This window comes from Schistocerca serialis, chromosome 9 (genome assembly GCF_023864345.2).
Source record: "Schistocerca serialis cubense isolate TAMUIC-IGC-003099 chromosome 9, iqSchSeri2.2, whole genome shotgun sequence".
NCBI classification, from domain to species: Eukaryota; Metazoa; Arthropoda; class Insecta; order Orthoptera; family Acrididae; genus Schistocerca; species Schistocerca serialis.
In genome coordinates, this window is record NC_064646.1 from 427,987,611 (window position 1) to 428,014,137 (window position 26,527).

Here is a 26,527-nt window from a genome sequence, read left to right on the forward strand (position 1 = left end):
CGATGACTCTGCCACATCAATTCACAGGAAGTTGCTGCCTGTTTATGGGGAGGACATAGTGGATCGCAGCAGTATCCAGTGGTGGTTGCAGAGATTTAAAGGTGATTTATCTCAAATGGACAATCCATGATGTGGTAGACCATTGATGGCAGTGAGTGATGTGAATAAGGAGACCATTGATCAAATCATCCAAAATGACAGATGTGGGATGACAGGATGGCTTGCTAAAATGACTCGTTTGTCATTGGGTAGTGTGGTATCACTGGTACAGTTACTAGGGTACAGAAAAATCTGTGCATGTTGAGAGCTTAGATTATTGACAAGAGAAATGAAAACGATGAGGAAGAATGTGTGCGAGGGTCTCATCAAGACCTTTACTGAAGAGTGGAAACAGTGTTTTGACAGCATCATTACCCAGGATGAAACACAGTTGCTTTTGTCTGAACCTGAAAGCAAAACCCAATCCATGGAGTGGCATCATCTGGGTTCCCTTCGGAAGAAGAAACCAAGACTTTCACAAACAGCAGGCCAAAAGGTGATGGCCTCCTCCTTCTGGGATCAGTGTGGTGTCATTTTTTTCATCAACTTTTTGGAACCTGGCTCCACAATTAACTGGGACCATTACCGTTTGTCATTGGACAAACTGTGACGTGCCAACAAGACCCACAGACCACAGCTTCAGGGTCAGCTCATCAGACTACATTATGACAATGCCAAATCTAAAAAAGTCCTTATGACTCAGGAGAAAATCAGGACGACAATGGGTTGGAAAATTGTTCCTCATTCTCTCTACAATCTGGACATGGTTCCGTCTGATTTTTAACTCTATGTTCGTCTGAAGACCCACCTGCATGGTAAAACATTTGATAGTGGGAAGACCTTATTTCCTGTGTCAAGTGATGGTGTAAAAGTCAATCCCCAGAATTTTACCAAAGTGAATTTACATCATGGAAAGAACGTTGGGCCAGATGCGTCACAGCTGATGGAGACTACATTGAGTAGGTTCAATGTGTAGCTAAATGTTCCAAGTATGCTCAAAAAAAATTTCATTCTCCTCCTGCAAAAAATAAAAACAAATTAGAGAAGACTGTGCAAAACTTTTTGAACACCCTTTGTAGTTGGTCACTCAATTGTTACCAGTTTCTCACCGAGATCATACTTCCAGGGGAAGCTGCGCCCATTATCACAAAAAACAATAGTAAGTTTAAAATTTGTCTCTGACACACCAATGTGAAGAACACTGCAGTTGGTACATCCCATTACACCAGTTATTAGGGCCTTTTCCCTGTTCCAATGACGTGTTGAGTGCAGGAAGTAGAACTGCTGAAATGTGTCTGAACATGCTGTAATTAGTCTAATACTGTCTGTGTGATCCCTGTGGGAATTATACAAAGGGGTTTTTAATATATTCCTATATTCAGCACATAAAGTTGCTTCTAAAACTTTCCAAGTAGGTTTTTCCATGGGATAGTTTGTATCTATTTTCAAGATTCTACCAGTTCATTTCTTGCAGTGTCTTCATGACACACTCCTATGGGTCAATCAAATGTGGGAACATTTGCGTTGGCCTTTTTTGTATACATCCGATAACCACCATTAGTCCTATTTGGTATGATCCCACACATTTGAGCAATATTCTAGGTGAGTTGCACCAGTTTTTCTTTTTTTTTTTGTATACAGTCTCTTCTGTAGAGTGACTGCATTTCTCTACTATTCTAGCAATGAACTGCATGGTGCCACCTGTATTATCTATGACTGAGCCCGTGTATTCATTCCATTTCATATCCTACATATTCTTAGATATAGGTATTTTTATGAACTGGCCAATTCCAGTTGTGACTCACTGATATTATAGTCATAGTTGCTATAGTTTTTTTCCTGCTTTGTGAATTTCACAGTTTTTTAATTTCTAAACATTTAAAGTGATTTCCACCACTCTGAAATCTTATCAAGATCCGAATGAATAATTGAGCAGCCTCTTTCAGACAAAACTTCATTATAGATAACTGTGTCACTGCAAAAAGGTTGAGCTTACTATTAATATTGTCTGCAAGGTCAACAATATACAACACATACAGCAATGGTCCCAACACTTTCCTGGGGCATATCCAAAGTTACTTCTACATCTGTCGATGATTGTCTGTCCTATATAACTTGCCCTGTCCTACCTTCCAAAAAATCCATAATACTGTCACAAACTTCTCTCTATACCCTATACAATCACACCTTTGATAATAAGTGTAGTTACAGTATCAAATCACACGTTTTTCAAAGATCAAGAAACAGTGAGTCTGCCTGACTGTTTTGACCCATGGCTTTCAGTACATCACATAAGAAAAGTGTCCACGGCTCGTGGTCTTGCGGTAGTGTTCTTGCTTCCCGCGCACGGGGTCCCAGATTCGATTCCCGGCGGGATCAGGGATTTTCTCTGCCTCGAGATGACTGGGTGTTGTGTGCCATTCATCATCATTGACTCGCAAGTCGCCGAAGTGGCGTCAACTAAAAAGAACTTGTAATATGGCGGCTGAACTGCCCCGCATGGGGCCTCCTGGCCAACAATGCCATACAATCACTTAATTTCATAAGAAAAGTGCAAATTGGGTTTCATGTGACCATTGCTTTCAGAAATCATGCTATGTAGCATGAAGTAGTTCATTCTGTTTGAGAAACCTCATTATGTTTGAGCTCAGAATATGCTCTAAGATTCTACAACAAATGAATGTCAAGGATACTGGACACTAGCTGCTACCTTTCTTGCAGATGAATGTGACATGGGCTTTCTTCCAACAACTAAGCACAGGTTTTGTTTGAGGAATCTATAGTAGATTCTAGTTTTAAAAAAATGTACTAATTCAGGCACAAATTCATTATAGAATCCGATAGGGATATTGATGGGCCCTGGAGCTTTGTTCAATTTTAACAATTTCAGCTGTTTCTCAATGCCACTGACACTAATATCTATTTCACTCATTTTTCAATGTCATGAAAATTAAATTGGGCAATACTCCAGGATTTTAATTTGTAAAGCAACATTTGAAAATTGAGTTAAGCATTTTTACTTTTGCTTAGCTTTCATCAGTTTCAGTTCCTATCTTGTCCACGACTGCTGGGCACCAACTTTTGTGCCACTAACAAATTTTAAACACACCCAGAATTTCTTTGAGTTCTGTAGAACATCTTTCAACAGTATCCTGCCACAGCAGTCACTAAAGGCTTCATGAATTGCTCTGTTGACAATTAAACACGTTTCATTTAGCACATCTCTATCTACCTCCCTACGCTTTGTTTTACACCTGTTATGCAGTAGTCTCTCTTTCTTTAGAAGTTCCTTTACGGTGACTCATATATATTGAAGGGTCGCTCCTATAATGAACTGTTCTACTAGGTACATATCTACAGAGTGCATGACCAACTATTCTTTTAAACTTTAGCTGTAGTTCTTCTACACACTCCTGCCTTGAGCTAGAAGTTTCAAGTTCCTCACTGAGATATGACTACTTTTTTCCCTAGTATACTGAACAGGCATACTTTTCTACTTGTTTTAGTTGTACTTTGGTAATCACTTAGTCTACTACTGCTCCATGGTCATTAATACCAGTTTTGAAGTGGACGCCATCAAACAGTTCAGGTCTATTTCTTGCTGTTGTATTTATAACATTTTCCTTGTGAGTAGGATTTTGAACTATGCGTTCTACGTAATTGCGAAAAAGGCATTTAGTAATGATTCACAAGATGTCTTGTCACACCCACCATTAACAAAACCATAATCTTCCCAAGTGATTATTGGATGGTTCAAGTCTCCTCCAATAATTACAGTATGGTTGTGGAAATTATGTATTAGCGAACCAAGGTTTTCTCTCAAGTTTTTATGTACGTCACGAGGAGAGTCTGTTTCTTGATAGAAGGATCCAATAATGCTTCTTTGTCTGCACAAATCTATGGCTCCAATGTGATATGAATTAATAAAATTTTCTGTTTCCCTGTCAAATCAAGTGTTTAAATCTCATGAGATACAAGCCAGGTTCTCTTCAGCTGTTATACAAAATGCCACAACAAACGACTTCTTTCTTATACTAGCATAATGTCAGCAGTGATGTCACCACTGCTCACAGCTAAATATGGCAATATTCAGTCTATGTCACTGAAACAGCTTCAGCCTTATAGCGAGTGGATCTCTTGCTGTACCAAGTTGTAGACAGCTGTCTTTATTGAGGGTGTTTTCTGCAATTTTAATTTCAGTCAATTCTTTTATTACACTATCACTCATCACAGGCATCATAAGGTGTTATATTTTTGCTGGGTACCTGAAGACTGATTTAGTGTTCTCTCTTCTGGACCCAGCTATCTTCCCTGTCACTGAGGCACAGAATGTGTAAAACCAAACTTCTTGCTCCATTTTTCAGTGGTGTCTCACTTATACTCGTCATCAGAAATGGCCTTTGGAGTTTGATGGTAATTTTAGGGATTTTCACAGATGAAGTTTTGAGAGGTGAATCAGTTCTTGTGGTAAATTTTTTCCACCTGAGGTGGCTTTTGCACGATGCTCGAGGACCATCAGGAAAATGAGGTTCTGTGCTGACTCAGGGACTGCAGCTCCTGGTCCAGTCAGGTGAATTTCTTATAACCACTTGGCCTGAGGCACCCATTGGTTTAGTGGCATATGAGGACATAAACAAAGGGGTACTGCGTATCTCCCAACTTCATCACAAATCTGATGTCATAAATTCAGTTCCGGTGCTGCATCAACCTACTCAGTTTTCATATCCACATGGACAGAGGACAAATGTGATGTCAGTGTAGAAATAAAAGCAACTAGACTTCCCTGGAGCACCACCAGATAGCCCATGAGGAAATTTACATGTACACTTTAAAAATAGCAGTGGCACACCACACTTCAGAAAAGAGGCACCAGATTGTACATGGTTGTTATAATTACACTTTTGCTACTCGAGAGGGCACCAATGACAAATAAGTGATTGGTTGGTTGGTTGGTTGGTTGGTTGGTTTAAAAGAGGGGGAAAGCCACCAAACTACAAGGTTCCTAATAAAACAATGCCACAAGTGTGAGAATAAAACAGACGAGACATATAACACAAAACAGAAAGAAAGGAAAGAACACGAGAACGAAGGAAAGGCAACAAACACTAAAAGGAACAAAAGAGGGCAAGAAAACAGAGAGATTCAAGAAACAGAAGAGAGTAAAACAAGAAAGCAGATGACAGTGGCTGGCCGACCACGAAAATAAAAAGGAGAAGCCAGCCACTCTGCAACACATTAAAACCTCCACCCTAAAGCACTAGAGTGGAGGACACAGAGGACATGTGGTAAAACTTAGGTCAAATGATAAAACCCACTCTCACGAATAAAACGTAAAACTAAATCAGCCAATGAGGCGTTGTCAGATAAAATGAGCGGCAGCGAGTCCAGTAAGCCATGATTTCATCACTGGGCAGTCAAAGTTGGACAGTGCACCAGAATATGGGCCACTGTCAACCAGGTGCCACACTGATACTGAGGTGAGTCTTCACGGCACAGGAGGTAGCTGTGGGTCGCCCGGGCATGGTCAATGCAGAGCCAGCAAAGAACCACAGAGGACTTCCACACATTCCTGGTCCTCTTAACGGCTCGCAGTTTGGTTGGTTGGTTGGTTGTTTGCGGTTTAAGGGACCAAACAGCAAGGTCATCAGTCCCTTGTTTCAAATATGGTCCATTCCGCTAATGGGACATCTCAAGAAAGTCAGAACAATAAAAGGGAAAAAGCTAAAAACATAAAAGAGCAGTAATGGTAAAAACAAAATGAGGGAAGTCAGCAAGAGAACGAACCCAACGCTATGCTGAAGCAGCATAGGCAAGACCACCTGTGACTTAAAAGGTGCAACCGCGAGAATGTAGAAGTACGTATGGGAAAAGGAGACTAACCAATCCTTAAAATAAAAAAAAGGGGTGAAAACAGAGTAAAAGGGGAAGAAAAGAGGATCTTGGTCAGGGAGGTGAATCGGGAATCTCCGAACACGGCGTACAGTGGGAGACACCCAAACACTCACCGCCCTGCCCCAACACCAGAGAGAGATTAAAAACCTTAAAACTGAGAATAAAAACCACTTTCCCAGAGGAAACCGAGAGACCATCCGGGAATCGTCGGCCAACATCAAAGGTAAAGTGTGGGGGAGTCTGTACTTAGCATGCAGAGCCAAAAGAAGGGGACATTCAACCAAAATGTGGGCTACTTACTGGAAGGCTCCACAACCACAAAGTGGGGGTGGCTCATCACGCAAAAGAAAACCATGGGTCAGCCTGATATGGCCAATGCGGAGATGACACAGTGTGGTCGAGTCCTTTCGGGAGAGGCGAAAGGAAGAACGCCACGGTCCTGGTGTCACCTTAATCGCACGAAGTTTATTAGACAGGGAAGTAGCCTCCCAAGAATTGGCCCATGACTGTGCGAAGGGGTATTTGATGTGAAGCCGTAAATCCGCTGCAGTAGGGGTTACAGAAAACGGGGGGTAAGTGGCTGCTCCCCCAGCCAAACGATCAGCGAGCTCATTACCCGGGATACCTACATGGCCAGGGACACAAAGGAAGTCAATGGAACAAGCAGCACGGTGAATATCAGCGAGATGGTCATGGATGGCAGAGACCAATGGATGGCGTGAAAAACACCGGTCAATAGCAAGAAGGCCACTCATCGAGTCTGTACATAACAAAACGCGGCTGTGTTGGGACTGTTTAATAAAGTTAAGGGCCTGGGAAACTGCCATCAATTCCGCAGTAAACACTCCACATGTTGGTGGCAGCAGATGATTTTCCGTTCCAACAGAGGACGTGAAGGCATATCCCACATGATCAGCAGATTTAGAGCCATCAGTGTAAAAAACAACAGCATCCCGGAACTCCCATAAAATTTGGCGGAAAAAGGAACAGACCACCACCGGCGGGATGGAATGTTTCGGACCTCGGTGGAGGTCCATCCGAATTCGAGGCTGAAGAACTAACCAAGGGGGGTTGGAGGGGAGGGAGCGAGGAAGACAGGACAAAGAAGGAAGCTGAAAATCACGGCAAAGAGACGCAAGGCGGAGCCCAACCGGTTAACCCGCCCGTGGGCGGGAGTCGGGTGGGCAACGTCCATGGTCTGGGAACAGGATAGAATAGGAAGGATGAGTGGGAGAGGAATGGATAGCGAGTGCATAAGACACCAGAAGCTGGGACCACCGAACAGAAAGGAGGGGGATCCCAGCTTCAACCAGGAGACTATCAACAGGGCTAGTAGGGAAGGCACCGGTGACTGGTGGCCAAACGGATACCACGATGGTGGACTGGATCCAGCACGTGCAGTGTGGAAGGAGCAGCTGAACCATAAACTTGACAACCATAGTCCAAGCGAGACAGAACTAGAGCATGATAAAGACGGAGAAGGAGGGAACGGTCCGCACCCCAAAAGGAGTGGGCAAGAAAGCGAAGGACATTGAGTTTACGGAAACATCCTACCTTCAGGAGTCTGATATGGGGCAGCCAAGTGAGTTTGTTGTCGAAAAGAAGACCCAGGAAATGAAACTGTGGGACCACAGACAATTGTTGTGCATCGAGATAGAGCTCTGGATCAGGGTGGATCGTAGTACGGCGACAGAAGTGGACCACCCGCGATTTTGAAGGAGAGAATTGAAACCCGTGTGAGAGCGTCCATGCAGAGGCACGCCGTATAGCTCCCTGGAGCAGCCGTTCTGCAGATGCCATCGAGGAGGAACTAACCCAAATGCAGAAATCATCCACATACAGAGCAGGGGCGACCTAGGGACCGACAAAGGCCACAAGTCCATTGATAGCAATGAGGAAAAGAAGGACACTCAAGACAGAACACTGTGGGATGCCCGTCTCCTAGGTCCGTGGAGAACTAAAAACAGTACCAACTCGAACTCTGAATGACCAATGGAACAGGAACTGGCGAAGAAAAATCGGGAGTGGGCCCCGAAGACCCTACTGATGAAGGGTAAGTAAGATATGATGGCGCCAGGCCGTGTCATAGGCCTTGCGAAGGTCAAAAAACACTGCAACCAAATGGCGGTGCTGGGAAAAAGCCTGCCGAACTGCGGATTCCAAGCGAAGTAAATGATCGATTGGAGACCGTCCCTCTCGAAAGCCACACTGGTAAGGGGACAATAGATCCCGAGATTCGAGGACCCAATTGAGCCGACGGGCTATCATCCATTCAAGTAACTTACAAACAACATTGGTCAAACTAATTGGCCGATAGCTGTCAACAGATAGGGGGTTCTTACCAGGCTTAAGGACAGGAACCACGATGCTATCGCTCCACTGAGAAGGGAAGTCACCCTGGAGCCAGACACGGTTAAACACCTGAAGATGATGTTGCCTTTCTGGAGCACTGAGATGTTGAAGCAGTTGGTTATGAATGGAATCTGGGCCAGGGGCCGTATCATGAGAAGAAGATAGAGCAGAAAGAAATTCCCATTAAGTAAAAGGTTCGTTGTAAAATTCTGACTCACAAGGGGTGACACATAAGGTGGAAGCTTCAGCCTGGATAGGAGGCTGATGCTGATGCCACTGCAAAATGAGTCGCAAGATGTTCTGCAAGAACTAATGGGTCCGTACAAAGGCCATCTGGGAGGTGAAGGTCTGGGAGGGTGGACTGCCGATGGCAACCTTGGAGAGAGCGAAGTGTAGCCCATACCAATGGCAGAGGGACAGTAGAACCAAGAGAAGAAACGAATCGTTCCCAACATATCCGCTTGCTCTGTTTGATTAAATAACGGGCTTAAGCGTGGAGGCGTTTAAAGGTAGTAAGGCTGGCTACGGATGGGTGCCTCTTAAAGTGTTGCAAAGCTCAACGGCGATCACGGATGGCAATGGCAATGGCCGTACTCCACCATGGGACTTACCGGCGACAAAATGGCCCAGATGAGCGTGGGACAGCAAGGCTAGCAGCGCGAACAATCGTGTCAGACACATCACGTAGGACATCATCAATACAAACCGACAAAGAGGGAGAAAACACGACCTGTGCAGTGTATAGAGGCCAATCAGCACCAACGAGGTAACCTGTCTACCGGGAAGTGGGAAGGGAACGAGATAATCAATGGGAAATGGTCACTATCACAAAGGTCGTCATGTGGCAACCAGTGTAATGAAGGGAGGAGAGAGGGAGAAGAAAGAGAAAGATCAATGGCAGAAAAGGTACCATGACCGGCACTGAAATGGGTAGGGGAGCCATCACTAAGAATGCACAAGTCGTAGTCTGCAATAAACTGGTCTATAACAAGACCTCATCTAGACGGAAAGGCACTGCCCCACAAGGGATGATGAGTATTAAAATCCCCAAGGAGGAGGAAGGGAGGAGGAAGTTGCTGAAGAAGGGCAGTTAAGGCAGCAGGTGTAAGAGCCCTGTCCGGGGGGAGATAAAGATTGCAAACTGTGACCGCAGAGTCTAAGTGGACCCTAACAGCAACTGCTTCGAATGTAGTTTGAAGAGGAATCCACATGCTAGCAATGTCTGTACGGACCAACGTACAAACGCCACCAAAAGCACGCAGGGGTCCGACCCGATTTCGACAGAAAACACGGAACCCACGGAGGGTCGGTGAGTGTGTATCAGTAAAATGAGATTCCTGTAGAACCACACAAGCTGCAGAGTAGGATGAAAGAAGGGATTTCAATTCCGAAAGGTGACGATAGTATCCATTACAATTCCATTGGAGAAATACAGAATGATGATTTAAATGGGGGCTGAACAGGCTAAAGCCAGTCATACCGCCAGGTCCCCACCTGTCACCGACAAGGAGGGGGCGACATCCATGAACGACAGGCAGAATCCGGTTGTGAAGTCGGGGAAGGGACCTCCGGTGAAACCAGAGGCTCTTTGTCCCGGGACTTATGTTTCTTCTTCTTTTCAGGCTGAGATCGAGGAGGGCTGTGTGGCATTAAGGAGCCAGCTGCAGCAAGATCAGGAACAGAAAGAGACCGGGCGACCTGGGGCCCGACAGACTGCGGCTCTCGCAGTCGTCGTGCGGCAGCAGACCTTTGGCCTGGAAGGTGCGGGGAAGGGGCATCCCGGGAGAGGCGCCCTTGACCGGCAGACGCCGAAGGAGTGGGACACTTCTCCGGCTGGGGAGGGGGAGCAGCGCCCAGAGGAGAAGGTGTGAGAGCCACAGGGGAGGGGGGGAGGAGAGGGGTCCGGGATGGGGGTAAGGAAGGGGGAGGAAGGGGTGAATATGTAACCAAGGCGTAACTGGATGTCATGGACACAGGGTGAAGACGTGTATATTTCTTATGGGCCTCTGTGTAGGTTAAACGATCGAGGGACTTATACTCCTGTATCTTCTTTTCCTTCTTATATACTGGGCAATCTGGTGAACGTGGTGAACATGACAATTTACACACACAGGAGGGGGAACACACAGACTCCCCTCATGGAGTGGACGTCCACTGTCACCACAGAGAGGGGCCTGTGAACAGCGGGAAGACATGTGTCCAAAACGCAAGCACTTAAAACACCTCATAGGAGGTGGGATGTACGGCTTCACATCACATCGATAAACCATAATCTTAACTTTCTCAGGGAGGGTATCCCCTTCAAAGGCCAGGATAAAGGCACCAGTATCAATGCGATTGTCTTTAGGACCCTTCTGGACACGCCAAACAAAGTGAACACCCCGCCGTCCGAGATTGTCCCGAAGTTCCTCATCAGTTTGAAGGATGAGGTCCCTCTCAAAAATCACACCTTGTACCATATTTAAAGACTGGTGGGGGGTAATGGACACAGGAATCGTGCCAAGATGGGTACAGGCACGAAGGGCCGCAGACTGGGCAGCTGAAGCAGTTTTGATCAGCAACGAACCCGACCGCATCTTGCTCAGGGAGTCCACTTCGCCAAACTTGTCTTCAATGTGTTCCACAAAGAATAAAGGTTTGGTATTGGTGAAAGTATCTCCATCAGTCCTGGTGCCAACTAGATAACGGGGGAAAGGTTTCGCCCCTAGCCGAGGGGCCTGACCCTCTTGCCAGGGGGTAGCCATGGAAGGGAAGGCCGAAGGGGCAAGAGAAGCAGCACTTGAAGCATCAGTTCACACGCAGAGAGACGGCCGCAGAAGAACAGCCAGAGTTCTGGACCCGTATGTGTTTCGTGTGCATAGCGTCCGCCTTGATACCACCCACTCCGATCAGGGGCTCTCCTCACGGGCGCCACCCAGCCACGGCAAGGGCCGTCTGGCACGGCGGCCATTGCCGGGAGTTCCGATGCTCCAGGATGATGAGCAATCACTCCAAGGCATGCATGAGGAGGTCACAGCTCAGGTGTCAGGAGTGTGATCCCTGTGTGTTCAGGGGGCTCAACCAAAAGGGTACATAGCGACCCCACCACACGGGCTGGCTACCGTGCTGGCTATGCACCCTAGCATCAGACAACGACATGAAAGAAGAGGTGGAATGTACTAGGAGGGCGCACGTCGGAGACACTAGGTAAGTTGCTCTTCCCCAAATGGCTCACACTACGGAGGAGAAATTTTGTAATGGAGGTCAAACCCCAGAGGGGGACCAAGGAATGCCAAAAGGAGGAGATGATTGCGCAACAAAGCCGAATTGTAAAACCAACAGAACCAGGAGGATAGCGGGGGCCAACATAAGCAAGGACACCAAGAGAGGGAGAGGAGAGGGGGACAGGAAAGGAGCAAGGAGGGGAAAGGAGGGGTAGGGAAAGGAAATGCAGGCCTGGAGAGAAAGAAGGCTGCAATAGCTCGGGGCCCCGTGCTCGCCACGCACGTATCCACAAAAGGGTTGTGGACCCCCCTGGGGGAGGCTCGCAGTTTGTTGTGCATACTGAGATTTTGCCATTCCGTCTTCCAAAGCTGAAAAACCTTGTGGCATAATAACAAACGCAGGTCAGTTGCGAGGATGACCATCTCCAGAAGTGGTTTCTGTGTAGCCTGTTTGGCCAGCCTGTCAGCAAGTTCATTTCCTGGGATTCCTACATGACCAGGGGTCCAGACAAACACCACTGAACGCTTGGACCATTCCAGGGCACAGATGAACTCCTGGATGGACGCTACCAAAGGATGATGGGGGTAGCACTGGTCAATAGTTTTCAGGCTGCTAAAGGAGTCAGTACAAAAAAGAAAAGACTCTCCAGGGCATGAACGGAGATACTAAAGTGCACAAGAAATAGCCACCAGCTCTGCAGTGAATACACTGCAGCCATCAGGTAAGGGATGCTGTTCAATATGGCTGCTGTGAACATAGGCAAAGCCAATGTGACCATCAGCCATCGAGCCATCGGTGTAAACCACTTCAGAGCCCTGGAACACATCAAGAATTGAGAGGAAGTGACAGCAGAGAGCCGCAGGGTTAACAGAGTCCTCAGAGTCACGTGAAAGGTCCAGACGAAGCTGCGGCTGAAGCATACACCAGTAGGTGGACGTGAACAGATCGTAAGTAGAGGTGGTAAAGGGAAGGATTCCAGTTCGGCGAGAAGGGACCACACACGAACCGCAATTGTTAGCCCCAACCTGGGCCGCTGATGCGGGAGATGGACTGCTGCGGGCATGAAAAGGAGACTGTAATTCAGGTGCCCAGGAGTACTATGAATGTGTGCTGTGTAACTGGTGAGCAGTTGTGCACATCTGATTTGCAATGGAGGGACCCCACCCTCCACCAGTATGCTGGTCACTGGACTCATCCTAAAAGCTCCAGTCGCTAGTCGAATCACGCAGTGGTGCACAGGGTCGAGTAAATGCAACACTGACGGAGCTGCTGAACCATAAACAACACTCCCATAGTCAATTCGGGATTCAACAAGGGCTCTGTAGAGCCGCAAGAGTGTAGAGCGATCTGCACCCCAATTGGTGTTGCTCAGGCAATGGAGGGCACTGAGGTGGTGCCAGCACTTTTGCTTAAACTGATGAAGATGAGGAAGCCAAGTCAAACGAGCATTGAAAAGCAGTCCTAAGAATCGATATGTCTCCACTATAGTGAGTGGATCGTCATTAAGGTAAAGTTCTGGGTCCGGATGAACGGTACGACACCAACAGAAGTGCATGACACACGCCTTTGTGGCTGAAAACTGGAAGCCGTGCGCTAGAGTCCATGACTGCGCCTTGGGGATGGCTCCCTGTAGGCTATGCTCAGCAACAACAGTACTGGAACAGCAGTACGAAATGTGGAAGTCGTCTGCATACAGAGAAGGTGGCACGGAGGCCCCGACAGCTGCTGCTAGACCGTTAATGGCCACTAAAAATAGACACACATTCAATACAGAGCCCTGTGGGACTCCATTCTCCTGGATATGGATGGAACTATGGGAGGCACCAACTTCAACACGAAAAGGACAGAGTGACAGGAAGTTTTGGATAAAAATCAACAGCGGGCCGCAGAGCCCCCACTGATTCAATGTGGCAAGAATATGATGTCGCCAGGTGGTGTCATGCTTTTCATAAATAAAAAAAGACAGCAATCAGGTGTTGGCATCTGGAAAAGGCTGTTCAGATGGCAGACTCGAGTGACACAAGATTATCAGTGGTAGAGCGCCCCTGGCAAAGCCGCCCTGACGTGGAGCCAGTAGGCCCCAGGACCCAACCCAACTGCCAGCAGCTTACATACTTCTTTGGTGAGGCTGATGGGCTGATAGCTATCCACATCAAACGGGTTTTTACCAGGTTTGAGCACTGGAATGATGGTGCTCTCCCAACATTGCAATGGAAAGACGCCCTCACATGAGATCTGGTTGAAGATGGCGAGGAGATGTCTCTTGTAATCAGATGAGAGATGTTTAATCATCTGGCTGTGGATCTGATACGGCCCAGCAGCTGTGTTGGGGCAATGTGCAAGGGCACTGACGTCCTTCCACTCTGTAAATGGGGTGTCATAGGATTCACTGTGGTATGTAGTGAATGAGAGGACGTTCCCTTCCAGCCGCCGTTTGAGAGTGCTGGGGGTAATTCTCCAATGCAGAGGCTGAAGCAAAGTGCTTGGCAATCGTGTTTGCGTTGATAGAAAACACGCCATTTATGGTTGCACCGGAAACACCTGTTGAAGATGTTTAATCTTTTCCCAGACTTGGGAAGATGACGTATGGCACCCAATGCTCGAGATCTATCTCTCCCAACACTCCTGCTTCCATCGTTCGATAAGTTGGCGAATGCAGGCACGGAGCCGTTTAAAGGCTATGAGATGCTCCAGGGAAGGGAGCCACTTATGCTGCTGTAGAGCTCGCTGATGCCCCTTAATTGCATCAGCAACTGCCGATGACCACCAAGGGACTACCTCACGCCTAGGGCACCCTAAAGAGCGAGGGATCGCATTTTCTTCTGCGGAAACAATTGTTGTAGTCACCTGCTCAACCACCACATCAATGTTACCGTGTGGGGGAGATTAAACATTGACAGGAGTGGTGAGAGTTTCCCAGTCTGCCTTGTTTAAAGACCATCTGGGCAGGCGTACATGAGCCTGAGCCTGGGGCAGTGACAGGAAGATCGGGAAGTGGTCACTACCACACAGGTCGTCATGTGCTCTCCAGTGGATAGATGGGAAAAGTCCTGGGCTGCAAAGTGATAAATCAATGGCTGAGTAACTACCATGAGCCACACTGAAATGTGTAGTGGCCCCAGTATTTAAGAGGCAGAGGTCAAATTGTGACAGTAAAGTTTCGACATATCTGCCTCGGCCAGTAAGCATAGTACCACCCCACTAACGGTTATGGGCATTAAAATCTCCCAGAAGTAGGAAAGGTTTAGGGAGTTGATCAATCAGTGCAGTACATTCAGGGGTACTGCACCATCTGGAGGAAGATATACATTGCAGACAGTTATTTCCCGTATCGTCCTTATTCTGACAGCCACAGCTTCAAGAGGGGTTTGAAGGGGAACATGTTCACTACAGACTGAGTTTAGCACATAAACGCAAACTCCACCTGACAGTCGATTATAGTCACTACCGTTCCTTTAACATCCCCTATAGCTGCAGAGGGCAGGAGTCTGCATTGCTGGGAACCATGTTTCCTGGAGGGCAATGCAGATAGCTGGTGTATAGCTGGTGTAAAGCTTGCTGTAGCTCAGCCAGGCAGTGGAAAAAATCACCGCAATTCCATGATGACATCATTGTGAGACTGGGAAGGCATGGAACATTCAATAAGGCAGTTTACGCCTCAGGGTCACCTGCTGACACCAACTTATTGCCTGAGCAGCCTACAGCCATTGTGTCCGAGGGTCTGGCGAGATCTAGGTCGTCAGCGGGTCCCAAAATCTCCACCCCATCCTCAAGAGCCCTTCCTAGCGAGAGAAGCCGAAGAAGACTTACACTTCTCCAGTTTAGAAGTGGGGACGGACATCCCCGATGGTTGGGGGGGGGGGGGGGGGTGTTGCTCCCGAAGTAGGTGGTTCAGGAGCAACAGGGAGGAAAATGCACCCTACCATCAAGGGGGCAGGTGTAGTCTTCTGGCTCAGAGGTGACTGGGTTGGTGAAGCTGATGGTGCCAGAATTGTTGTAGTGGCGGCGTAGGATGATGTCATATGCACAGGATGCAGGCATTCAAATTTTCTCTTAGCTTCAGTGTAGGTCAGTCAGTCCAAGGTCTTGTACTCCATGATTTTCCTTTCTTTCTGGAGAATCTTGTAGTCTGGTGGACAAGGCAAATGGTGCTCTCTGCTGTTGACACAGATGGGAGCCAGGATACATGGAGTATTGGGATGTGATGGGCGTCTGCAATCTCGACATGTGATGCTGGATGTACAGCAGGAAGACGTAGGCCGAACTTCCTGCACTTAAAGCTTAGGGCTTTACATCACAGCAGTAGACCATCACCTTAACCTTCTCGGGCAATGTATCACTCTCGAAGTCTAAGATGAAAGCACCAGTGGCAACATGATTATCCCTCTATGAAGATGGTATCTGTTCTTTTGGACATGTCTGAAAGAACAGATACCATCTTCATATAGTAAGTTTAACCGGCCATTGACCGCCTCCTTCTGTGCTGGATGCACACGCATTGCCCAAACTCTTACAAGATTCAGTAAGATTGTCTGCCGTGAGTAATGAGTGTAGTGGGCAGGGGCACTATGAATGTAGTGTGTGGACATTAAGTTAAGAATGTGGGTCTCACGGGGAGCGTGCAAGGGATAAATCCCTGCAGTCGCACTATCCTCTGTGCCCTCAGTGGCTCAGATGGGTAGAGCATTTGCTATGTAAGCAGGAGATCCCGAGTTCGAGCCCCGGTTGGGCACACATTTTCAAACTGTGTGTATCAACGACTGTTAACAGCGTAGGGCCTTGATTTAATTATCATTTGATTATCTCTCGCACCCTGGTGGACACGCCGGACAAAATGTACACCTTGTCACTCTAAATTTGCGCCAGCTCATCGTCAGACTGCAAAAGAAGGTCCCTGTGAAATATGATACCCTGGACCATCCTTAAGCTCTTATGGGGCGTGATGGTTACAGAAACATCCCCCAGCTTGTCACAAGCAAGTAACGCCCATGACTGGGCCGAGAATGCTGTTATGATCAAGACTGACCTAGATCTCATTTTCGACAAGCCCTCCACCTCCCCAAACTTGTCCTCTAAATGCTCAACAAAAAACTGAGGCTTCATCATCATGAAAGATTCCCTATCAGCTCTTGAACATACAATGTACCGGGGCGAATAAGATCTGTTGCCATCCTTAGCCTGACATTCCTCCCACAGTGGGGCCACGGAGGGGAACGATTTGGGGTCATACTTCTGTGCATTGAATTGAGCTCGTGAATGCTTAGAGACTGCTGGTGTTTCACCGCCAGCAAGAGATGATGGACTACACTTCATTGCGTGTCATCTGCCCTGATGCCACCCACTCCGACCAGGGGGCCTCCCGATGGACGCCACCCAGCCGCAGCAAAGACTATCTGGCAGGATGGCCTCTGCCAGGTGTCCTGATGCCCCAGGGGGATGGGCATCTACACCTTGGCATACATGAGGAGTTAACAGCGCAGGCATCAGCAGAGTGATCCCTGTGTGGTCGGAGCTACAACCAACAGGGTACATGGCAGCCCCACCACAACAGTCTGGCTACCGTGCTGGATATGAGGTGCAAAGTAGTCCATGGTCATCGTCGACATAGAAAGCGACACTGCATAGTGAATGGTGGAATACGCACCCAGAATGGTGTCCTCGCCCAAGAGATGTAGATTGGGTGGGACTGCAATGTGACGATGAGAAAGTGGGCTAAAGGTCTCAATGCACAATGGACACAATGCACCATGTAAGGCACCCTTCCCCAGTTGGGTTGCTCTTCAGGAAAATTTTGAAGAATAGGGGTCAAACCCTATGGGGGACCATCACTTAAAGGTCCAAATGTGTGGAACTCCTTTTAGTTGCTTCTTACAACAGGCAGAAATATCTTGGGCCTATTCTTACCACCAGACCCACGGGGGGAGGGGGGGGGGGGGAGGAGGTTAAACAAGTGACTGTAGGACAATGAAACTATATGTGGAAAAAGACACATTGCTACTTACCGTAAATTAGTTGCAGACAGGCAAATTAAAAGACACTTACATAAAGTTTTTGGTTACAGCCTCTATCAGTAAAAAGAGAGACACGCGCCATTCACACAAACAAGCAAGCCCATCTCATGCACAAATAACTGTCAACTCCAGAATTCTGGTCCGAGGCGCTAGAGTTGGTGGTCATGTGTGCATGAGGTGCACTTCCTTGTGTCTACGAATGGTGCATGTCTCTCTTTCACTGATAAAGGCTGTGACCAAAAGCTTTATATGCCTTAACTGTGCCTGTCTGCAACTTAACATGTCTTCTTTACAGTAAGCAGCAATCTGTCTTTCCTGCATTGTTGATATTCCTACCTGGAGTTTTCATTTTTTGACTTTGCCAAAACTATGTGGAAACATTTGTAAGGACATTTGGAACAGAAAAAGTGAATAATATTGGGAAAAAAACAAAAAAAAAAAAAAAAAAAAAAAACAAAAACAAAAAAAAAACACAACTGTACAAGTGAGGATAAGGGAAGGTAACACTTTTTAGTTGCATACCATGTTTATATTCCAGGTTGCTCAATGTCATGACCACTGAATCCCCAATAGCTTGAAAATGCAACAGAGATTGCACTACAGCTACCAGAAAGAATGCTCAGCTGTTGTGACACAGCTTGTGCACTGCTTGAAGATCGTACACTGCATCCAGCATTCTCAGCCATGACAGGAGCAATTGCCAAATCACCAGCCAATTGAAACTTTTGAATTATGTTCTTCAGTCACAGTGTGGAAAGAGGACTTCTCCGTATCCCTTTAATGTACTGATACTCTCAAAGAGCAGCAGTACTGATGTTAATTTGATAAAACAGCTTTATGAGTAAGGCCCTGCTCACCTTTTGCAGACCCATGTTGACTGACTGCAACTGTAATGATGCTGATGCTTGTGTTTTAACCCTACATCATTATACCAGTATCGGCACCTAGTGGCAAGTCATGACCACTAACACTGCAAATCCTACAGAACACAGACTTAACATCATTTTTATAATGTTGGGTACCCATACAGTTTTCCATCTATACTACCCATATAGTTTTCCATCGATACTAGCTCAAGTAGCAAAAGTTTAATTATAGCCATACTGTATTTGAAAATACCTCTGTCATTATGAGGAGAAATGATTTTTGAGAAAGCATAATAAAAGAAATGATAGAAATTAAAATACTGGATAAAAATTAAAATATTGGAAAATGCTCTTAATGCAAGGTGCTGCCTGGAACTTAGTAGTGCAGGATCTGGCCATTAGAAGGTTGAAGTACACGGTGTGATGATTATAAGAGATGAATGATGATATATCTGCCAATGGACTGAGCACTAATGACATCACAGCTGGTGATATGGCTGTATAAGGATGAAGCTATCAAAAAGACTTCAGTTACCTACCATCTGACAATGACTGGAAGCTCATGGGTTTTTAACCACCTGCCGTAGCTGAAAGCAAAGAATACTCCAATTTTTCCTCGACATTTTTCTTTTTCTGGCTGCTGAATTGATGAGTAAAGGTATCACTCACCATACAGTTCAAACTTTAGCAGTCAACAGGCACATAGAAAAGAGTGTAATTATTGTGAAGTATTTTGGAAAATGTCCTCCTTTGGAGTAGATCTTTTTCCTTCCTCCCTCTCTGAAATATGGCACTTTTAAAGAAATTTTAAAACTGTAGTTCCAATTCATCACATGACGCAGAGCGCTACTGAGATATAGTTCTGCCTTTAACCTTGGGAGTGTCCGGCAGCTTTGTCATTGCCCACGGCGCACATGCAGATGGCCCTTCTGCAGCTCCCAGCACAGGGCACCAGGAGTGCCACTTTCCTCCAGCTACAAGTGTCTTCTCGCACACGCATATTGCCTGCTCCCAGCATGATAAATTTCACTGCCGCCACGTGACTATGATCAGTCACGCCTTGCAGCAGTGACAGCAGCAGATACTACCACATGATGATGTCGAGCAGTTGCATCTATTAAATATTGTGCAAATTACACAATACGATCCGGTGGCAAACACGATAAGTGTTTTTGCAACAGATCTGTCGGGAAAGCATGAAAAGATACATAGAATATTTAAACATGGATGACACAAGGACAATGTCTTCTTAAAAGGAACAGTGCCTTGATACTATAATTTTTTGTAAAAAACAATTTTTATTTATTTATTTTTTATTTTATTTTATTTTATTTTTTTTTTGTAAAATACGAGGGTGGTTTCAAAAGTTCTCGAAAACACTACGAGAGGTCAGTGCTAGCGCAATGAGTTGTTCATGTGATATTCATTGGACTGTTGCCTGCTAACACGTGCCACATCAGTGCTCTTGGTGGGTTGGTTGGCTGGTTTGTGGGATTAAAGGGACCAGACTGCAACGGTCATCGGTCCCTTGTTCCAAAACTTAAAAACTACCACACAGAGTAAAAAAAACGGATAATAGAGATAACAGACAACACAGGACAAGAAAAACTCAGACAAAGAACAGACAGAACAAATTAAAATCACACGGAGTGTGGCAGTGGTTGGCCAACCGTAGAATAAAAAAGGAAAAGCCAACCACCGAGAACACATTAAAAACTCAGTTTAAAACCGTAGGCCAAAGACCAGAATCAACACAAAACAATAAAATAAAACATAAACACTCATATTAAATGATAAAAACCCCCTGCTCGAATAAAACGTAAAACTAAGCCAGCCATAGCAGGGTCATCAGTTAAAAGGGCAGGGAGCGTATCAGGCAGCGCAAATGTCTGCCTGACCACAGCTAAAAGGGGGCAGGCCAACAAAATGTGGGCCACTGACAAAGCTGCCCCACAGCGACACAGAGGAAGGTCCTCCCGAAGCAGTAAGAAACTGTGTGTCAGCCGGGAATGGCCAATGTGGAGCCGACAAAGGACGACTGAGTCCCTGCGGTTGGCTTGCATGGATGACCGCCACACAGTCGTCGTCTCCTTAATGGCACGGAGTTTACTGGGCGTGAACCGATCGTGCCATTCAGCGTCCCAAAGTGCAAAAACTTTTCGGCGGAGGACTGCTCGCAAATCAGTCTCTGGGAGGCCAATGTCCAGAGATGGTTTACTGATGGCCTCTTTCGCCAGGCGGTCAACATATTCATTGCCCGGGATACCGACATGACCGGGGGTCCACACAAAGACCACAGAGCGGCCGCAACGGGCAAGAGTATGCAGGGACTCCTGGATAGCCATCACCAGATGAGAATGAGGGAAACACTGGTCGAGAGCTCGTAAACCGCTCAGGGAATCGCTACAGATCACGAAGGACTCACCTGAGCAGGAGCGGATATACTCTAGGGTACGAAAGATGGCGACTAGCTCAGCAGTGTAGCAGCAGTGCTGCAGCCAGCCCACAAGGATCGTTGTTCGTAATGGTCCCGTAGAGTTAGTGCATAACCCACACGACCAGCAACCATCGAGCCGTCAGTGTAAACAATGCCAGAGCCCTGATACATGGCCAGGATGGAATAAAAGCGGCGGCGGAAGGCCTCTAGAGGGACTGAGTCCTTCGGGCCCTGTGCCAAGTCGAGCCAAAGGCAAGGGCGAGGAACACACCATGGGGGTGTACGCAAAGTGGCCCGAAAAGGAGGTGGAACAGTGAAAACCCTAAGCCCGGAGAGAAGCTCTTTGACACGGACCGCGATCGTACAACCTGACCGGGGCCGACGTTCTGGCAGATGGACGACCGATCGCGGGAACAGGAGACGATAGTTTGGATGCCCGGGCAAGCTAAAAACATGGGCAGCATAAGCGGCCAGTAAATTTTGGCGCCTGAACCGCAATGGAGGAACACCTGCCTCTGCAAATATGCTGTCCACTGGGCTGGTCCAGAAAGCACCAGTGGCAAGGCGTATTCCACTGTGGAGGATTGGGTCCAGCACCTGCAACGCAGATGGGGATGCTGAGCCATAAGCCAGGCTCCCATAATTCAGACGGGACTGGATTAACGCCTGGTAGAGCTGTAACAGGGGAGATCGGTCGGCGCCCCAGTGGGTGTGGCTCAAGCATCTCAGAGCATTTAGATGCCGCCAACACGCCTGTTTAAGCTGCCGAATATGAGGCAGCCAAGTCAGCCGGGCATCAAAAACTACACCCAAAAACCTGTGGGTCTCCACCACAGCAAGGAGTTCGTCGGCAAGATAAAGCTGCGGCTCAGGATGGACCGTTCGGCGCCGGCAGAAATGCATAACGCAGGTCTTGGCAGCCGAAAACTGAAAACCATGCACTACAGCCCAAGACTGCGCCTTGCGGATAGCGCCCTGTAGCTGACGTTCAACAGCTGCAATGCCAGTAGAGCTGTAGTAAAGGCAGAAGTCGTCAGCATACAGGGAAGCGGAGACAGAATTTCCCACCGCTGCAGGGACGGACGACGACCGTGAGGCCCTACGACCAGGGACTGGTGATCCACTTGCGGGTGTCTGCTTTTCCACTGGTCGGAACTTACAAAGGTAGGTCCCCAAGGGACCCCTTCCTGGCGAGAGTAGCCGAAGAAGTCTTACTCTTCTCCGGCTGGGGAGGGGGAACTGATGTCCCCGATGGTTGGGGGGGATGTTGCTCCTGAAGAAGATGGAGCAGGAGCAACAGGGAGTGAAGTGCTCCCCACAACCAAGGGGGCTGGTGGATTCTGACAGATCTTAGAGCCAACGATAAGTGACGATGGGAGAACCGTTGTTGCAGCAGCGGCGTAGGTCGACGTCATTGCCACAGGATGGAGCCGCTCATACTCCCGTTTAGCCTCGGCGTAGGTCAGGCGGTCCAGGGTCTTATATTCCATTATCTTTCGTTCCTTCTGGAATATCCTACAGTCCGGTGAGCAAGGGGAATGGTGTTCTCCGCAGTTAACACAGATGGGAGGCAAAGCACATGGAGTATTGGGATGCGAAGGACGTCCACAATCTTGACATGTGACGCCGGAAGTACAGCGAGATGACATGTGCCCGAACTTCCAGCATTTAAAACACCGCATCGGAGGAGGGATATATGGCTTCACATCACAGCGGTAAACCACCACCTTGACCTTTTCGGGTAAAACATCACCTTCGAAGGCCAAGATGAAGGCACCAGTGGCTACCTGATTATCCCTCGGACCCCGATGGATGTGCCGGACGAAGTGAACACCTCGTCGTTCTAAATTGGCGTGTAGTTCATCGTCGGACTGCAGAAGAAGATCCCTGTGGAATATAATACCCTGGACCATGTTTAAACTCTTATGGGGAGTGATGATGACGGAAACATCCCCCAACCTGTCGCAAGTGAGCAACCTCCGTGACTGGGCAGAGGATGCTGTTTTGATGAGAACTGACCCAGAGCGCAGTTTGGACAAGCCCTCCACCTCCCCGAACTTGTCCTCTAAATGCTCCACAAAAAACTGGGGCTTGGTCGACATAAATGATTCCCCATCTACTCGCGTACACAAGAGGTACCGGGGTGAATAATCTCCACTGCCTTCTTTGGACAAACGTTCCTCCCATGGAGTGGCCAGGGAGGGAAATGATCTCTGATCAAATTTTTTTCCATTGAGGTTAGACCTCGATCGCTTAGAGACTGCTGGTGGAGGCCCACCAGCGAGAGATGATGTACCACGCTTCATTGCGGGTCATCCGCCCTGATGCCACCCACTCCGACCAGGGGCTCTCCCCACGGGTGCCACCCAGCCGCAGCAAAGACCACCTGGCAGGATGGCCAGGGATAGGCATCTACTACTCGGCATATGTGGGGAGGTAGCAGATCAGGCATCAACAGTGCGATCCCTGTGTAGTCAGGGGGCTACCACCACACGACCCCACCACAACGGACTGGCTACTGTGCTGGATGTCGGGTGTCGAAATATCCATGTACATCATCATGAGGGCAAAGATGGAACTGCACAATGGAAGGAAGGGATGCTATCCGGAACACACTGCAGCGGATGTGGCAGGAAGCTCGATGTAAGTCCAACTCCATGAAAATATCAGGTGTGCCAGATCTTAGGGCAAGATGGATTTAAGATGCACCACGTAAGGTGTCCTTCCCCAAATGGTATGCACTAATGGAAAAATTTGGAAATAGAGTGGTCAAAGCCCTCAGGGGACCATCACATTAAAGGCCAAAACAGTTGAGATTCCTTTTAGTCGCCTCTTACGACAGGCAGGAATACCGCGGGCCTATTCTTACCCCCGAACCCGCAGGGGGGCAGTGCTCTTGGAAGAGAGCTGTGGCAGTGACTTAGTTCTCTTGTTTTTCCCGCGTAGTGATTTGTGAAGATGGGGGGAAAAAAAATTATCGAGATTCGAGCAGTGAGTAAGTACTTCATAAAGAAAGGTATGAAAGCAAAGGACATTCATGTCGATTTCCAGAATACTCTGGGGGACTCCGCTTCTTCACATTAAACTGTTGCCAAGTGGATAAATGAATTTAAATTTGGTCGGGAGAGCTTAGATGATGATCCGCACAGTAGTCGGCTAAGATGTGTCACCACTCCAGAAATCATTGCAAAAGTGCACAAAATGGTCATGGAGGATCACCGATTGAAAGTTTGTGAAATTGCTCATGTTTGCCAAATGTCATCTGAAAAAGTATATCACATTTTAACTGAAGAATTAGAAATGAAAAAATTATCTGCAAGATGGGTGCCACAACTCTTGACGATGGATCAAAAACACATGAGAATGGACTTATCCGAATAATGTTTGGCGCGCTTTAGGAGAAATGAACAAGATTTTTTTTTGCCGGTTTGAGGCCAAAGATGAAACTTGGGTGCACAATTATACCCCACAGACTCTCTGCTACCAAAGAAAGCAAAGACATTTCCTTTGGTGGAAAAGATCATGGCATCAGTGTTCCAGGCTGTGGAGGGGATTCTGTTTGTAGATTATCTCCCCACTGGGCAAACAATTACTGGAGAATGCTATGCTAACCTCCTGGACAAGTTGCAACAAAAGATATGCAAAAAAGAGGCCAGGTTTAGCAAGGAAGAAAGTCATCTTCCATCAAAACAATATGCGCGCGCATACATGTGCCATCGCCGTGCCAAAATTACATTAACTAAGGTATGAATTGTTGCCACATCCACCTTATTCACCTGATATGGCTCCGTCAGACTTCCATCTCTTCCTAAAACTGAAAATTTTTCTTGGTAGATGAAGATTCACTGCAAATGAAGAATTGATAACTGGAGTTGACAACTATTTTGCAGGCCTGGAGGAAACTCATTTTTGAGATGGGATCAAAGCACTGGAACATCGTTGAACCAAGTGCATTAATCTACAAGGAGACTACATTGAAAAATAAAAAAAATTCCAGAGATGTAAGTACTTTTTTTTTCTATTCCATTCCGAGAACTTTTCAAACCACCCTCATATTTTGAGAGCATGATGATGTGGTGTCTGTGGCAGATACCACGGAGGATCTTTAAACTCAGGTCAAAACATGGTGCGATTTTCAGCAACGATTTGACCTCTGTTCAAACATCCACAAAACTGAGTGCCTCAAAATGATTCCATTTCCTGGAAATGTACAAATTAATGGAAGTCCTCTTACCAAGGTAAGTATCTAGGTTCTTGTCTACAGAGTGAATGAAGATGTGTGAGCAAGAATAAAAGCAAGCTGGATGCAATTCAGAGACCTCACTGGCATTCTTTATGATAAGAAGAGGCCTATTCACCTAAAATCAAAGATATAACAATTGACTGTGAGGCCAGTTGCATTATATAGTACAAAGTGTTGGTCGTGTGAAGATTTACTGGGCACTCCCTACATGTCATGGAAATACTGATGCTGAGGAAATCACTAGGCACCTCTACAATACATTGATTGACAACTCACTGGAGTGGCTCCAATCAATGAGAAGATCTAAGAATGGGGACTTCTATGGGATGGACACATCACATGGGCACAACATGCTTCAGTCATCAGCTCAGTCTATCACCTATCCGTTGAGGGCCACAGACAATGTGGAAGACCCAAATTATGATGGCAATGCACTATAAACACATGTCTAAGACCAAGATGCCTAAATCCACAGGAAGCGTTAGACAGAAAGAAATGGATGCACTGCTCCAAAAGACAGACCACAATCCAATGGGAAGGTGCTAAGAAGAAGAAGAAGAAGAAGAAGAAGAAGAAACTGAATGAATGAATGAATAAATGAGTGAGTGAGTGAATGAATGAATGACTCCCTTGTTGAATAGGTCTTTATGCAATTTATAATGTTGCAGTTACCACTTGAAAATGGCACAATACACCAAAATCACATTTATAGTGAATAAATAAAGTTTTAACATTACAGATGATGTTTTTACTAAAATATTACAAGACAGTGGACACAAACAGAAATTAACATTTATGCCATGCTTCCACAGTATTGTAATTTTCACAAACGTTAGGGGCAAGAAATTCACTTCTTTGTGTAAACTATGATACATTATAATAATTTTTAAGGAACTTCAAGAAATGTAACAAACCTCATATAATCAGAATCACCTCCACCTATGAAGTATGTTGGACCTTCAAAAACTTTTTCTGTTGCTGGAAATGAAGAAATTTCATCAAAAGTGTCTACAAGTGTATCCAGATTTACTTTCCATTTCATCTCACCATTTTCTGCCTGAGTTACATTCATGGCAAGGAACTGACAGACAGCTGGTACCTATAAAAAGTGGAAGAACTGAAAAAAATGCAGATGATCAAATATGTATTTGGTCTCTGTCACTTACTAAAATACATACTTTTACAATGGGAGACAATTTCTGTTCTATAAGCTTACGAGCAGCTGACATTGACATGTTTTTTCCAAACCTTATTTGCTGCATAGCCTCTAAGTATTTTTTAACTGTGGTGAAACTTGGACTGACTCTCCTTGGAGAAACATCAACTACAACCAGTTTTTCCACAAGTTCTGGCTAAAACAAACACATGTTAAAAACATGTTCCAAGAAACTGGAAAAAGTTGAATAGTGTCTACACACACACACACACACACACACACACACACACCTTGCAAGTGGTTTGGCAAATAACTACACACGATGTA

General features: G+C 46.6%; 1 protein-coding gene across 1 annotated transcript in view; it reads right to left on the minus strand.

The window, feature by feature from the left end:
• LOC126418452 (protein ABHD11-like) overlaps nt 1-26,527 on the minus strand; it is a 70,353-nt gene that overhangs the window by 16,956 nt on the left and 26,870 nt on the right. The window contains exons 4-5 of the mRNA XM_050085217.1: nt 26,223-26,396; nt 25,959-26,143 (exon numbers count right to left, since the gene is read on the minus strand). Of these exons, the coding sequence (XP_049941174.1) occupies nt 25,959-26,143; nt 26,223-26,396 (359 nt within the window). The remainder of the gene's footprint in view (nt 1-25,958; nt 26,144-26,222; nt 26,397-26,527) is intronic.